The sequence below is a fragment of the Erpetoichthys calabaricus genome, chromosome 14 (assembly GCF_900747795.2).
Source record: "Erpetoichthys calabaricus chromosome 14, fErpCal1.3, whole genome shotgun sequence".
Classification (NCBI taxonomy): domain Eukaryota; kingdom Metazoa; phylum Chordata; class Cladistia; order Polypteriformes; family Polypteridae; genus Erpetoichthys; species Erpetoichthys calabaricus.
In genome coordinates, this window is record NC_041407.2 from 21,800,001 (window position 1) to 21,815,553 (window position 15,553).

General features: G+C 36.4%; 2 protein-coding genes across 5 annotated transcripts in view; both read right to left on the bottom strand.

Moving 5' to 3' along the window:
- mmd (monocyte to macrophage differentiation-associated) overlaps window positions 1–15,553 on the bottom strand; it is a 193,040-nt gene that overhangs the window by 56,780 nt on the left and 120,707 nt on the right. For 3 of the 4 annotated variants that reach the window (XM_051936304.1, XM_051936303.1, XM_028818723.2), the window contains exons 2-6: window positions 13,424–13,505; window positions 12,867–13,027; window positions 10,750–10,824; window positions 4,419–4,520; window positions 2,631–2,700 (exon numbers count right to left, since the gene is read on the bottom strand). In XM_051936304.1, coding sequence (XP_051792264.1) covers window positions 2,631–2,700; window positions 4,419–4,520; window positions 10,750–10,824; window positions 12,867–13,027; window positions 13,424–13,505 — 490 coding nt within the window. Of the gene's footprint in view, window positions 1–2,625; window positions 2,701–4,418; window positions 4,521–10,749; window positions 10,825–12,866; window positions 13,028–13,423; window positions 13,506–15,553 lie in introns of all 4 variants that reach the window. The other variant, XM_051936305.1, reaches the window with a different exon arrangement.
- The window catches only part of si:ch73-256g18.2 (small integral membrane protein 36), a 123,641-nt gene continuing 121,049 nt past the window's right edge, over window positions 12,962–15,553 (bottom strand). The window contains exons 2-3 of the mRNA XM_051936311.1: window positions 13,424–13,505; window positions 12,962–13,027 (exon numbers count right to left, since the gene is read on the bottom strand). The gene's annotated coding sequence lies outside the window, so the exon portion shown is untranslated. The remainder of the gene's footprint in view (window positions 13,028–13,423; window positions 13,506–15,553) is intronic.

Sequence of the window (15,553 nt, forward strand, 5' to 3'; positions counted from 1 at the left end):
TCGGTAACTGCCGTTAGGGATCCATTCTTATGTGTATATGCCCTTATCTAAGAGAGAACACATAAAAGATGTGGTTATGGAAAGAAAACGTGGTGTCCAGGGGCATTTTGGCAACGGAAACAACAGTGATTGTCATTATCTAGCAATTTCCATTAAAACAAATCTAAAAAGGGTGTCACAGGATTTCTTATTTTGAATGAGACTTCAAACAATTCTGACACAAGAGTGCTGGACATCGTTCAAGGAGAGAATATTATGTGTTTTGTTAAACTTAAAAAGACATGCAGAATCTAAGAAGAATGTGCATATTTAATGACAGCCTGCACCAGAAAGTGTGTGCCCTGTGATGCATTTGTGCATCCTCCATGGCTGAACCCTGCTTTGTTCTCAAAGCTGCACAGGTGAACATTGGCACCTTGTCAGCATCAAATTCGATTAAATGAGCTCAGTGGAGGAATGGCTAGATAGACCACTCAAGGCCAGACTGGTCAAATGCTACATTCACAACTACATCTTGCTTCGGTTTTCAAAACAGCCATCTTGAAATTATGTCAAAAGATTGTAGAGACATACAGTATGTCATGTCGATCACAATAATTACTATTAATTATAATAATATAATTAATTAATAGGTAATTTACTCTGGCAAAGATTTTTTAATGAAAAATTAAAACAATGGAAAATAAAAACAATGCCAATGCATGGGGTACTATTAGAGACATGTGGACCTTATGGTCCATCGGCCACCATTACTCCAGCAGCAACACATTAAAAAGGCTGAGCTCTCCCTGAAGATGGACTGTACAGGGCAGAGTGGGGCTTACCACATCTAAAAATAATTGCATCTTAGTGGCAGTTGCCATTAAGATGATAACCAATTCCACTGAATTGTTGCAGGCTAATTACATTTTCTCTTTACATTTGGATTTTCCTAGATATGAAATGTGAAACAGAATGTTTAAACTTCCTTTGTGTGCATCAAAATGTACCTTCTTGTTAGCCCTGAGCATATAACCAGAAAGTGGAGCAACGTTACACAAGAGCGTTTTTAGGAGTCTTAGCTTTGTTTTGCCTTTAATGATCATTTCCTGTTGACTTTGAGGCTGTTACGCTGAGATAATAAGAAAAACATGTTGGAACAAACAGAATTGCAGAATTATGTAAATTAATAGTGCTGTATACTTAAAAGTAACAGAACCGGAAGATGTATATCCTAAAAGCAGTTATTTTTTTTTTTCTTCAAATGATTTTTCTTTCTGTGGTGTTATGAAGCCAAAGCATTCACAATATCATCCATTCTGAATCAAAAGAAGAGGAGCAGCCAGACATTAAGAAGTGAGTGATTAACACTTTGCGGGCTAATTAATGAGCATTACTGAACTGACTAACATATACAAGACTTTATGTAGATTTTACTATAAAAATTTGCAGCCATTTTGGTTTTTCACAATTCACTTGGCCTTTGTCTGTTTTATGTACATTGTTTATATTTGATTACTAGGATGCCCAATAAATTCTGGACAGTACGTCATCACAGAGTCATTCAGATGAGCAACACACAATGAACCCTGCTGAATGTGGTTGATTTAGTGATAAGAGAGGTACTTGGCAAGAACAAACATGGTTGACATCTGAATGCGATTAAACATCATGGCAGGTCACTGTGACGCCTACAGGAACAGATATTAAACAAGTCACAGTGTTTCAGGGAAACATGACTCCATTTGAGAGACAAAATTCTCAGGTCAAACACTTGCAACATACATATAAATCCCAAAACCATTGGGTTGGGAGCACGTGCTGATTACAACGTGTTGCAGAACCCACTACATGATGAACCACCCGGACTGGGATCTGAGTGCAACTGTGCAATGGATGACACTGCACCACACCGAACACTGAGAGGCTGTTTGCAGTGGCTTAACTGCCACTCCTGCCACAAGCTCCCAGTGCAAGCTGGATGTCCTGGTTGCTGGGCTGGATGCAGATTAACGTCATATCCAGGACGGAGCAATTGCGGAGTTAAAGGCCTTGCTCAAGGGCCAAAAGGGTTGGACACCACAAAAACAGCACAAGAAAACTACAACTGAAATATAATGGAGGGAAAAAAAAAAAAAAGATTAAAGGCTTTGGACTTAAGACCCTGAGGTTGTGAGTTCAAACCCCACTACTGACACCATGTGACCCTGAGCAAGTCACTTGACCTGCTGGTGCTCCAACTGGAAAAACAAAAGAAATGTAACCAGTTGTATCATAAATGTTGTAAGTTGCTTTGGATAGAGGCATTAGCCAAATAAGTAAAGGTAAAACAAATCCAAATGATGATACTCTGAAAGGGTTTCACTGTCAGTGGTGAATAAATTTGGAATTGTGATTATTTCATAATATTAATGTATAACCTAAAAATGTTCCGAGAATGATAGAGAGATCTTCATTCAAAACTTTGCTATCAATGGTCAAGCATTTTTACAGTTTAGGCTATTAACCAAAAAATCTTTAAACATTCATATAAAAATAAGAATCATTTACATTTACGCAGTATTTTTTTTCCCCCAGCACTCTATTGACATTACACAGTTATGGAAATAAGGTATCAGAAGTGAAAAGAAGAACTGTCATGCATACGATACCATTGATGTCACAACCAAAGCAGGGAAAAACCCCATCGTTAGATAGAAGAAGAGTTCAATTAGTTTATACCTAGAAAGAAAAAAAAAAAGAAATCAATACTTATTCTAACAACAACAATAATTTATTTACAGCTTTTCTGAAGTAGCAGTGTCTTGGCAATCCTTGTTCATACACCTCCCTACTCCACATCAACTCTGAATTTCTTCCAATGTGGTTATTCATTTTGCAATCACTTCAAAAAGGTCAAACCTTTATTCTTAACTCAAACACCACTGTATTGCAATTGATGCCAGATTCACAGTATAGTTTTAACAACTGATATCCTAATTACATATAGTAAATCAATAAGGCAACCAAATGCAGCTAAAGCTTGTTAGAATACTGACACCATTCAGGGAAAATGATGTCAACGATAAAAACCAGCTATCACTTTTATATCTTCTCTTTTGTGGCCAGGGATTGTAACAAAATACACTACTGCTTTTACGCAGAATTTGAACTAATCTGTAATGTAGATATGACGCAACTGCATTTGGTTTGATCTGAGAGGTATTATCAGATAATCTCAGAAAATTAATAAAAGATACTCTGAAATTTAGAGCTGTATTTCAAATAAACCGTCAACCAAAAATCACAAAAAAGTTAAGATTACTGAATAGCCTCCTCCATCACCCAAATTTACTGTGATGAAAGGTGTGAATACGCATATATAAAATGTAGGAGCCTATTCTATTCTAAAAAAACTCATCTATAGCACATTAAAACTGCTAAGGTCTTAAAGCAATCGACAATAAAATACGAGTGAGATCAGCAGCCAGACAGTCAGGAAAGGGCATTCCTAATTTGAGGCAGAGTATCACCCCGACCTCACTGCCCTTGGCTTATCCATAAGGTTACGTCAAAACAAGCATTTACACCGCTAAGCTGTGTGATTTGGAAAGGCTTAGAGAAAGAATTACAGCAGCCAGTGTGCATGCTGCTCTCGCACATCTGTAAAACGGATATGCAGGCTTCCTGTGCGCTCTGTTGGGGTGTGCCTTTAAAAGGGAGCCATGATAAGAGCACGGCACAATGAGCAAGCAAGATTAACAATTTACTTTTTTACTACCACTGCTTCTCCGAAATAATAATTAATACAATTACATAATCCAATGTCCATTAGTTGGAAAATAAAATAGCCTAAATCTAAACACACATATTCAGGTTTGTTTTGCCTTTAATGAGTATTTGTTTTAAAATGTATGCCTTTTAAGGAGAGATAATAAGAAAAACATTTTAGAACAAACAGTATTACAGAATTATGCACTTCAATGAAAAACAAATAGTGTTGTGTACTTAAAATAACAGATTGGGAAGAAGTAGAAGTTTTTTTCTTTCCTTCAAAAAGTTTTTTTCTCTGGTGTTATTAAACTGTAGCACACACAAAAACTCCCACTCTCAGTATCTTAGAACAATTTTGTCAAACTCAACCTTTAAAAGTCTATTAAGATAAAAGCAAGAGAAATATGCTTTAATTAAAAGCCATAATAGGTTAAAAATTAAGTGGCTAAAGCAAAAACATGCAGTCACTATGGCCCTGCAGGATGTTAATTTGATTTGACAACATTGTCTCATAATATACTTTATTTATTCAAATGTTTAACCTGGTCTATTAGTAAAGCAATTTCTTCTTTTTTTTTCTTTACTTATGTAATATACAGAATGCAAATAAAAATGACAAACAGACACTGATAAAGAGTGTTGTGTATTAAGTGTGTGAAAAGTAAATGAATCAGAGATGAACTTACTTTTCATGAAATTTAAATACATATATAGTCCCTCCAGCTGCCATTATCCAGACAAACCATCTCATATGTGCAGCCAATGGACCAAGTTCACGAAGGTTCAGCCTATATATATTTAATAAAAAAAAGATTTACAAATATAGGACAGCTCTTAAAAATGGTTCTTGTCTGAAATTTCTAATGCAATACACTGTACTTCTCTTGCTTCTAAATCTTTGGCACAATACTTCAGCAGAGTCTACTGTGCCATATAATCTAGGCAATTCACATATAACCACAGTGTATGGAGATGCTTCACAGCAGATCTGAATGTTGATTCGTTTAAGTGTTGTTCATTTCTCACATTCAGAAGATATCTACATCTGAACGGAAAAGGGATTTGTTACTACCTTAAATCAAGTGAACACCGAAAAAGATTCCAACATCATGTGCAAATGAAAGGAATTAGGACACAGATACTAAAATATATCCAGTGGCATAGCAAGAAAGATTCTTGAGTTGGACACACTGCGCTACAGGTTGTTAAATTTGGACCACACTTTAATATCCAAAAAAAAAAAAAAAAAAAAAGTTTGAAAACACTTTAATATCCAAAATAAAACTAAAATGAATCTGTAAAAATATGTAATGTTAACAATGAACATATTTTAAGCATTTCCTTTTGCTATGACATATGAATAATTAACTAGTACAATAGCTGAAATGAAAAATAAAATTGGAACATTTGTGTTAACTAAATTTGTAAACAATGAATTCCAAATACTTTCCGTTTTCTCCACACTTATGAAAATAAACAAGATAGCAACATAAATGAGGAATTGCAATGCATGTTGTTCTCAGAAAACAGTTAAATAAAGCAACATTCTTGTCCTAAAAAAGTGAAGTCCACAGTCTATTTTTTCCAGGACTCTTCAGAATTATAATTTAAAAACTTCTAGCTGACTTAAGCAGTTAATCTGGATTTGTTCTCCGATACCCTTTTTTTTTTTATTTTTATATATAAAACACTAGTCAGTGTGCGTGATCCAGTTATTATGAATACCACGTAATGCTCCAAAATAAACTGCCAATATGTATTTTTTGCTTGCACAGAGTCTGTCCTAGACACACCAGCAGATGCACTGGCTGTTGCTCCTAGAAACAGTGATGGAAACTGGAGAGCATGAATAGCTGCCCTGTGCATTTAATCCACATCATGCTGCGACTGTACCTTTTCTCTAGGATGCTCCGATCAGGATTTTTTTTTTTTTTTTTTATGGCCGATACCGATCGCCAATTTCATACTATTGGATTGGCCGATTCCAATACCGATTTTTTCATTATCCCTTAAAAAAATGTCTTACACTAAGCTCCTTCATAACCAGACATAGAAGCCTTAACGTTCTATATTAAAGTGTTTAATTATAAAAATACCAAAGTTAACTATAGACCACAGGTGTAAGCAGTTTATTTATTTACTTTTTTATTAACAAAATATAATTGTTCAATAACCATAAAAAAACAAAATGTCCTTAAAATGAATACTGTAACTAATAAAATATGTATCTATAATACATATAGATGTAATTATAAAAATCCTTTTTATAATTACAAGCGGTCATTTTTTTCCCCAGATAGGTACAAAGTTTTCACCATTTCTTTAATCCAAAAAAAAAAACAAAAAAACCAAAAAACTAATACTTTAGATTAAATTATGTGTGTACTTCTAGGTTTTAGTCATTTTTAATCATTAATTGCACTCCAGCTTTTTTGCTGCTAAAACATACATTTACTAGATTTATAAAGTTGTGTTTCTTTTCTTCAGTGTATCAAAGACATTTGTAATTCTTAAGGTGTAATTATAAAATATGGATTATCATTTTAATTAAGTAGTACTTGTTTCTTACCAAAACATGTACTGTATGACACACAGAAATAAAAAAAAAACCAGTACAAATTTTTAAAAATGCCACAGATGTTCATAAGTTGTTTATCAAGAAGGCACAAAACATGCTTAATGAGTTTATAAGTAAAAGATACATTTTGCTGTTAAGCAAATTCTTCAACTTTCCTTTTTTCAATTAAAAATGCAAGCTGCTACACTTAAAAGAATCTTGCTGTCCAAACTGAGACAGTGCTCATTTTAATTTGAAAGACGAAATAATAATAAAAAGATCTGAATTCATTAAAGTAGGTTTTCTTGCCGATTATCTAAAAGCACAGGACGACTTCTCAGATTCAATTTATTACTCCACTTTCTTCAACGTAAAAGCTAAACTTTTTGATAAAACAAGCCTTGACTGCTCTTTCTTTATACTGCAGGAAGTTGGCAAGCAGTGCGTTGTAGAGGTTAAGGCTTTAGGCTTCAAACCCTGAGGCTGAGGGTTCAAACCCCACTACTGATACTATGTGATCATGAGCAAGTCACATGACCAGCCTGTGATCCAATTGGAAAACCAAAAGAAATGTAATCAATTGTATCATAAATGTTGCAATATGCCTCTTCATTGGGAAGAAACACTACTTTTCCCTGATGGCAACATAAATTAGATGATCTACAAGTCTCCATCTTAAAGTTTAAATCCGAACAATATATTCAATCTCTTTTCACTGTCCCGTTATTTCACTGAGTAATAATTTCCCTTTGTTTGCGTTAATGCGATCTTTACTATCATTTTTTGGAGACTTTCGAATTTTAGTACTTTCATTATCTCTAACCGGCTCTGCACGTGTATCGTGCCAACGTTTTTGAATTCGACGTTCTACTTTGTCATCTACTCTTTGTCTTTTATTTCTGGCCCCAGGCATGGTTAAATTTCTTGGCACAAACTCTCGCCTCGCGGGATGTGGAAGTCTAAAAATGTCATGCCTCATCCCAGGCTAAAAAGTCTCGTCTTGTCCTTGGATTTTTTTTATTATCTCTCTATTATAAAAAAAAATCCTGGAAAGGAAAAGCAGGGTGACGATACGTGATCTTCTCGGAAGACACTTAAAAGACCCGCGAGACGCAAACAATATCAAATAACACTCAGTCGTGTAAAGGCACATAGCACACACAGATCCTGTGCTCTCAACACATATAAAGCGTATAAGGACAATGTGTTCTAGATGAAACGTCAACGAATAAACAAAGAAGCGCAGAGAAGAGACCCAAAAGCGTTGGGGAGAAAAAAAGGCAGATAAGAGATTATGAAAGCAGTGGAATTCGAAAGGCTCAAACAAACGATGGCGCGATACACATGCAGAGAAAGGTAAAGAATATGAAAGCAGCAACGCGAGCAGCATTATACGTCCTGAGAGAGATTTAACCACGCCCGGGGCAAGAAATAAAGGACAGGTATTGTTTTACAACGTCATGCGAGACAAGGCAGTGAGACATCACTTAAAACAAGTCCACAGACATCTAACCTAGCAGTTGTTGGATTGCTGTTGGCAGACACGCTTCATGGGCTCCCAGCTCTTAAAACAACGACAAGAGACAAGCAAAACACGCAGCTGATCAGAATGCTTCTCCTTAGCATGCGTTCAGCAAAACTAACCCTCGCCCCCCCCCATTTTCACCCCCCCCTTCACAATGCAAGCAACAGAGATGAGAAGTGGCAAAAGGACAGCTGCTGTACAGGCTTTGAAATGATCGGGCAGCGAGACAAGCACAACAGGCAGCTCGCCAGCAGCAGATTATCCGACGGCATCTCCTTAGCGTGCGTTCAGCTGCATCCCCTTCATAACGCGAGCAGCATTATAGATCCTGCGAGAAAGAGACGTAACCACACCCAGGGCCGGAAATAAAGTATTGTTTTTACAAAAGTTTTTAAATAAAAGTGAAAATAAGTTATGAAAATAACTAACAATCTCTTTAAATTGTATATCCGCTAAACCAAACCCGGGGGTGGGTGAGCAAAGTGAGCAGGGGGCAGAGCCCCCTAGTAACATTATATTATATATATAGTGCATCCGGAGAGTATTCACAGCGCATCACTTTTTCCACATTTTGTTATGTTACAGCCTTATTCCAAAATGGATTAAATTCATTTTTTTCCTCAGAATTCTACACACAACACCCCATAATGACAATGTGAAAAAAGTTTGAGATTTTCGCAAATTTATTAAAAATAAAAAAACTGAGAAAGCACATGTACATAAGTATTCATAGCCTTTGCCATGAAGCTCAAAATTGAGCTCAGGTGCATCCTGTTTCCCCTGATCATCCTTGAGATGTTTCTGCAGCTTAATTGGAGTCCACCTGTGGTAAATTCAGTTGATTGGACATGATTTGGAAAGGCACACTCCTGTCTATATGACAGTTTATGTCAGAGCACAAACCAAGCATGAAGTCAAAGGAATTGTCTGTAGACCTCTGAGACAGGATTGTCTCGAGCCACAAATCTGGGGAAGGTTACAGAAAAATTTCTGCTGCTTTGAAGGTCCTAATGAGCACAGTGGCCTCCATCATCCATAAGTGGAAGAAGTTCGAAATCACCAGGACTCTTCTTAGAGCTGGCCGGCCATCTAAACTGAGCGATCGGGGGAGAAGGGCCTTGGTCAGGGAGGTGATCAAGAACCCGATGGTCACTCTGTCAGAGCTCCAGAGGTCCTCTGTGGAGAGAGGAGAACCTTCCAGAAGAACAACCATCTCAGCAGCAATCCACCAATCAGGCCTGTATGGTAGAGTGGCCAGACGGAAGCCACTCCTTAGTAAAAGGCACATGGCAGGCTGCCTGGAGTTTGCCAAAAGGCACCTGAACAGACTCTCAGACCATGAGAAAGAAAATTCTCTGGTCTGATGAGACAAAGATTGAACTCTTTGGTGTGAATGCCAGGCGTCACGTTTGGAGGAAACCAGGCACAGCTCATCACCAGGCCAATACCACCCCTACAGTGAAGCATGGTGGTGGCAGCATCATGCTGTGAGGATGTTTTTCAGCGGCAGGAACTGGGAGACTAGTCAGGATAAAGGGAAAGATGACTGCAGCAATGTACAGAGACATCCTGGATGAAAACCTGCTCCAGAGCGCTCTTGACCTCAGACTGGGGCGACGGTTCATCTTTCAGCAGGACAATGACCCTAAGCACACAGCCAAGATATAAAAGGAGTGGCTTCAGGACAACTCTGTGATTGTCCTTGAGTGGCCCAGCCAGAGCCCAGACTTGAATCCGATTGAACATCTCTGGAGAGATCTTAAAACAGCTGTGCACCGATGCTTCCCATCCAACCTGATGGAGCTTGAGAGGTGCTGCAAAGAGGAATGGGCGAAACTGGCCAAGGATAGGTGTGCCAAGCTTGTGGCATCATATTCAAAAAGACTTGAGGCTGTAATTGCTGCCAAAGGTGCATCGACAAAGTATTGAGCAAAGGCTGTGAATACTTATGTACATGGGATTTCTCAGTTTTTTTTATTTTTAATAAATTTGCAAAAACCTCAAGTAAACTTTTTTCACGTTGTCATTATGGGGTGTTGTGTGTAGAATTCGGAGGAAAAAAATGAATTTAATCCATTTTGGAATAAGGCTGTAACATAACAAAATGTGGAAAAAGTGATGCGCTGTGAATACTTTCCGGATGCACTGTATATAGGTTATATTGTACTGCTTTTTGTGCAGACTAAGTAGGCATATTAGAAGCAGTCTTTCACAAGCCCAATTGGAAATTCACATGAGCATCACAATGTGGGAAATTTTCACACAGTGTAGAAATTAACATTGGGTTTATTTAATTTGTTACTCCAATACCAAGACATTATCCTTTTCTTCCAATCAAAAGCATCACCATCTATCTCCTCAGCCTCCCATTCTGTTTTGCACAGAAAATTTGAAGTGTGTTTACAGTATGCATAAGGCAACTCACAGAAAACAACCTGTGGATGATTACTTAACAGACTACCCTGCTGGCATGCCATATTTAATTGTGAACATATTATTAGATGATTAGTTAAAATATATCCAAAACAAAAACAACTGTTGCTGCTTTGGTACAGTTTTATTGCTGCTTTAATAAAAATGGTGTACACTTAATTTTAATTGGCCATATGCCAGAAGCTTGGAATGTTGACAGATAATGTTAAGCCTTGTTTAGTGCAAGAAAGAGAAATAGTTATTATTGCTTATTTAAAACATTTAAGCAAAAAGTGAACATCTATTTTTTGCTTTGCTTCAGATATGAAAGCACAACTATTTCCAGAAACACATTCACAGAAAAGCCAATACAAGACTTCAGACAATGTTGTCATGTGAACAGTAAATGTTACACTTGTTTACAAGTATTTCTTTTGCTATTGATGCAAAGGCAGGTTAACTACAGCGTAGAAAATCACACTAGCCATCACAGAGTTGCAAAAGAAAACAAATATATGCTTACCATGGTGCATATGAGGCTGCAATGAAGAAATAAATAACCATTCGATCACACATATGAAAACAGTGCTCCATCATTCTGAAATACAAAATAAAGAATGGATTTATTGTTTAAGAACAAAAAAAAGAATTACAACTACAGTCCTACTAGGTATATACCTAAATAATAAGTAAAACAAAGCAATGTTCATTCCCTTTAAAACATTTAAACAAACATAAGTAGATATTCTTTTTTTTTATTATAATAAGACATGCAAGAAGACTACAGAGATAAATTTCAATGGAACAATAGCGGTTAGTGCTGCCATATCGAAGTACTGTACATGATACCAGCAGTAGCAGCAGCAGGCAATATCTTTGAAAATAATATAACTATTAACATAATTGCTAAATAATGCATTTTTTTTTTAAGCAGCAGGAATAAGATTCCACATGTGTGCCAGCATTAGAGCATCCAGGGCAAATGTCAAAATTCCAACAATGATGGCTACTGTGAGCACGCAAGAGAACAGGAAACATCCTTCAAGAAAATTGTAAAAAAAGGAATCGAGGATAAAACGTATTACATCCAGTTTCCTTTTGTTGTCACAACCACGCCACAGAAATGTGGAAGGAATGTTTTTCGTAATATCAATACCTTTGCTTCTTCAAAGTGGACATATTTGATAAATTTTACTGCATTTGTTTTTATGTTTGGACTCCGGGATCGTTCCACCACCCCTTTTAAATCACAATAGCTGGCAAGGTATTAAAAAAAGAAAGGCCCTGTGATAGACTGGTGTCATGTCTGAGTATTGTTCCTGCCTTGTATCCCTCATGTTGTCTCACAAACCCACCCTGAAAAGTAGGTTAGGAAGATGAATGGGTAGATGTATTATTATGATTATAATATTAGGGGGCCCAATTGTTATGCCGCTGTCTCACCGTGGAAGAGAATGGGATTCATGTTCCTGGATGGAGTTTGCATGTTCTCCCTGGTTGCTCAGGTATCCTCCCATACTGCAAACCAGTCCAGGTTTGTATGATTTTTTTTTTCTTCCCACTTATTATTGTCTACAAAACTGAGACAGAAATCCACATCTGGGCAGCAACATATAATAATATCAATAAAAGCACATGGCGAGGGCTTTTAAAGTCAATCCACGCTCCTGGGGCCAAGTATTTCCACCCAGTTTTAGTGAAGACAGTTGCCTTGGGACTGAAAGTGTACTGCAGAGGACAACGAACTTGGTGAAGTGAGACGCACATTCCGTTTCGTTTTAAAATGGCAGAATCTCAGAATAATCATTCTTAAAATGAGATGGATATGCTACTTTGCAATGCGTTTGTAATCTCAAGACACAGATCAATAATCTAACATTTTTGGTTGGAAAATTGGATGTATTCTAAAAGTTTTAAGGCTTTTCTTAACGGCACTCCAGTATCCTTCACCTTCATTATAAAATGCAAGGCCAGGCCACTTATTTATTTTTTTTTAAATTCATAAAATATGCTTTACTTATCCTTTAATGCTAAAGAAGAAATAAAATAAAAAAATAAAACACGGAGAGAACACATTAGTACTTTAAGATTAATTAAAAAACCAAACAAAACAAAAAAAAACAAAAAACCTTGTGACAGTGGTAGAAATGACAACTAGAAGACTGCCCATAAAGTTGAACATGATAGAGGAGTAAGGTTGAATGCAGTGATTTATTTTAAATTAACAAACAGGTACACCATCAGAATTATCAAAAACACAAGTACACATTGCAAAAGCACTTCTCTACCATTTCTTTGAGTTTAGTTAAAGAAGGGATTTATCTTTAAACAAGCAATTTATGGAAAGACTCGGAAGAAAAATTCCTCAGAGTGTTTGCCATAAGACTATTAATATTCACCTTATAGTTGTGGATCAGGCACCTGCCAAACACTCAATAACATATGATACAAAAAATAATATTATTATTAATAATAAATACTATGTCTGCACCAAAGCAGTCAGTATCACTCAAAGTGATTTTAAGCCTTTTGCAGTGATTCTAGTCAAAAAGGAAAACCCTAATTATGTCCTCCTCATTACTAAAAAATCAAGTTCACTTTTTTATTTTTACATCTGAGGGATGATTTCTGCATCCTTACCTCATATGGCTTTTCTTCCATGAAATTATGTGGAATACTGTAGAAACCAGGAATAGGGCACATAGGCCCATCCCATATACCCAGGCTGTAAGCTTCTCCCAGCAGTCATCAGACAGGCGGTAAAGCAGAGATGTACCAAGAAAAGCAGGGACTATAAGGAACTACAAAACAAGTTGTGTTAGTTACTGGTGATAAACTGATGTTGTTACAGTGATTGAGAGAATGCACAACATGTTATTAGATATAAATCACAATCCACCACATCACAAGCCAAACTGCCAAGTGAAGCGTAACAGAAACACTAAACAGTGTAATTAAAAAGCCATTCAGTTCTTTTAATCTCTGCTGAAATCTACTGCTTGAATCACTACAGTGTTGTAAAAGTCAGACTGTGAAATGAGAAGATACCAACTCCCTCAATCTATATATGAACAAACTGTTTTAGTCTTCTCATACTTTAGCAGAAATAGAAACCCAGTCAGTTAAAAATATATAAAATTACCTGTACTATGAAATGAAAAATATGGTTTAACTGTGACATGAAAAGAAGAACTTACAGCATGTGTGTAGCAGTTTGCAGCATGTTCATAACATGTAGGTTGGTATCTGCAGTTGCTGGCTGCTCGGCTATTCATAAACCTGCAAAATAAAAACACATTTATCAATTATTAGAGGTGCAAGAGATTCAAACATTAAAGAAATGTCCAGCAGCAGTAATACTGTGACAAAATAAGAGTGTTGTTTATTTACATATTGACTGACTTATTGATTGATTGGCTGTATTATGTATCCTGCGAGTCTGTATCCTTGTTTTCTGATCCTGCTGCTGTATGCATCTGAATTACCCCATGGGATTAATAAAGTTTATCTAATTAGTGACAAAATAGGACATGTTCTTTAGTAAAAGCTTTAATAAAGCAATTGAAAACTGATCTAAAAGAACAAAATTCAATTTCTGCCTGAGGAAAAATTCACAAGATCATCATCTTAACAAGTGCACATTCAAAACCTACGCAAAATTTTGGATGGCAAATGGAAAACAAAATTTTAAAAGAACAATTAACAAGATTAAAACTCAAAATGGCACTATATTAGTGGTACTGTATGTGAAGTAGTAAATACCAATCAAATCCTGTAAATGCCAGAAGTGATTCCACTCCGTTAGGCCCTTGATCAAGACCCTTAACCTGTAATTGCTCCGTCCTGGGTGTGACATTAACCTGCATCCAGCCCTGCAAGCAGGTCCTCTGAATTGCAGGGAATACTGGGGGGTTGGTGGCAGGACTGACACTACAGCCACTGAAAAACATAGCACCTCGCTTTGTTCTATTTTATTTGAACAACTGTGGTGCCAAGGTATCACCCGTGGCATGGCTAATTTGGGATCCTGAGGTGGTTCATTGCTGTATCAGTGCATTGCCTAACCTCATTCACAAAAACTGTTTAAACCTGCTATGTGAGATTAGCTTGCATTAGTATATATGTTAAAAATATTAGCTGGTCAATTGACAAATCAAAATTAATTCAAATTTTGAATATAACAAACGTGATCTTCTAAATGGACATTTTTCCACTTTTAAAGCTTTGTGAAATTAAGCATCATAACTGAAGATCAATCCACTGTTTCAGAACTGACATTTATAAAGTCTTTGTGGTGGTATCCATCTTGCGTAAGTTATCAGACATCTGCTTTTGCTCGAGTTTCCTTGGGCACTCTACAGATGAACTGTTGGAGGTATGTACTACTTGGCAAACAAACAATCCTATATATTTATAGTTGCTCTTTCCCTTTTGTATCCCTAAATATTGATACACTCAATTTATTATTGTTTGTTTGGACTGGTTTATTGTTATGAAGTTGGTCTTCTATTTATTACAATTATTTTATTCTTCTTATTCTAATACTTTTACAAATGTTATGTTAATTTTTCCTAGATATCCTAATAACAGAAAAAAAAAACCTTTTAAAAAAGTTAGAACACTTATGCATTCCTCCAACTCAGGCACTGGTGTAAGTATTTATTAAATCATCACAGCTTGCCCATCTCTTTTCCTTGCATTAATATATTAATTTTTACCACTCAGCAAGCAGTAATGATGCTGACGATCAGTTTTGACTTGAAACGTATTGGCTAAAAATACTATTGATTAATAATCACTGAATACTGGACAACATACTTCGACTTGCAACATACAGGACCGACTTTCCTTTGGAAATTCATTTGAACTCATTAAAGCTCAGTGGATATTTGCAAGCTTATTTTTGTAATTTCACCACTTTTCTTGCACATATACCATTTTGATTTGTATTAACTTGTTTACATTACTCTAATATACAGTATACTAGCCGAAGTCCGCCATAGCATACGGCGGTGTAAGAATAGGAATGGAAAACTGTGAGAAAGGAAATCAAGAAGAAATAAATACTTCTTGAAAGATGCAGTTATGAATAGGTGTTTTGGTGGAGAAGACAGATAATGAGTTGAAAAAATCTACTCGTTCTACAATATCAGATCTGTGCTCTGGTCTTTGGGTATCCGACAGTGCATGTAGAATTTCCGGCCAAGTAGGATTACATGTGAAAGTGATAAATAAATCAGGTTTTCCGAATTTACGTACTATGGCCATGGCATCCTGATAATTTTGTTGCATGTATCTTGGACTTCCTGGAAATGTGGATGGCAATA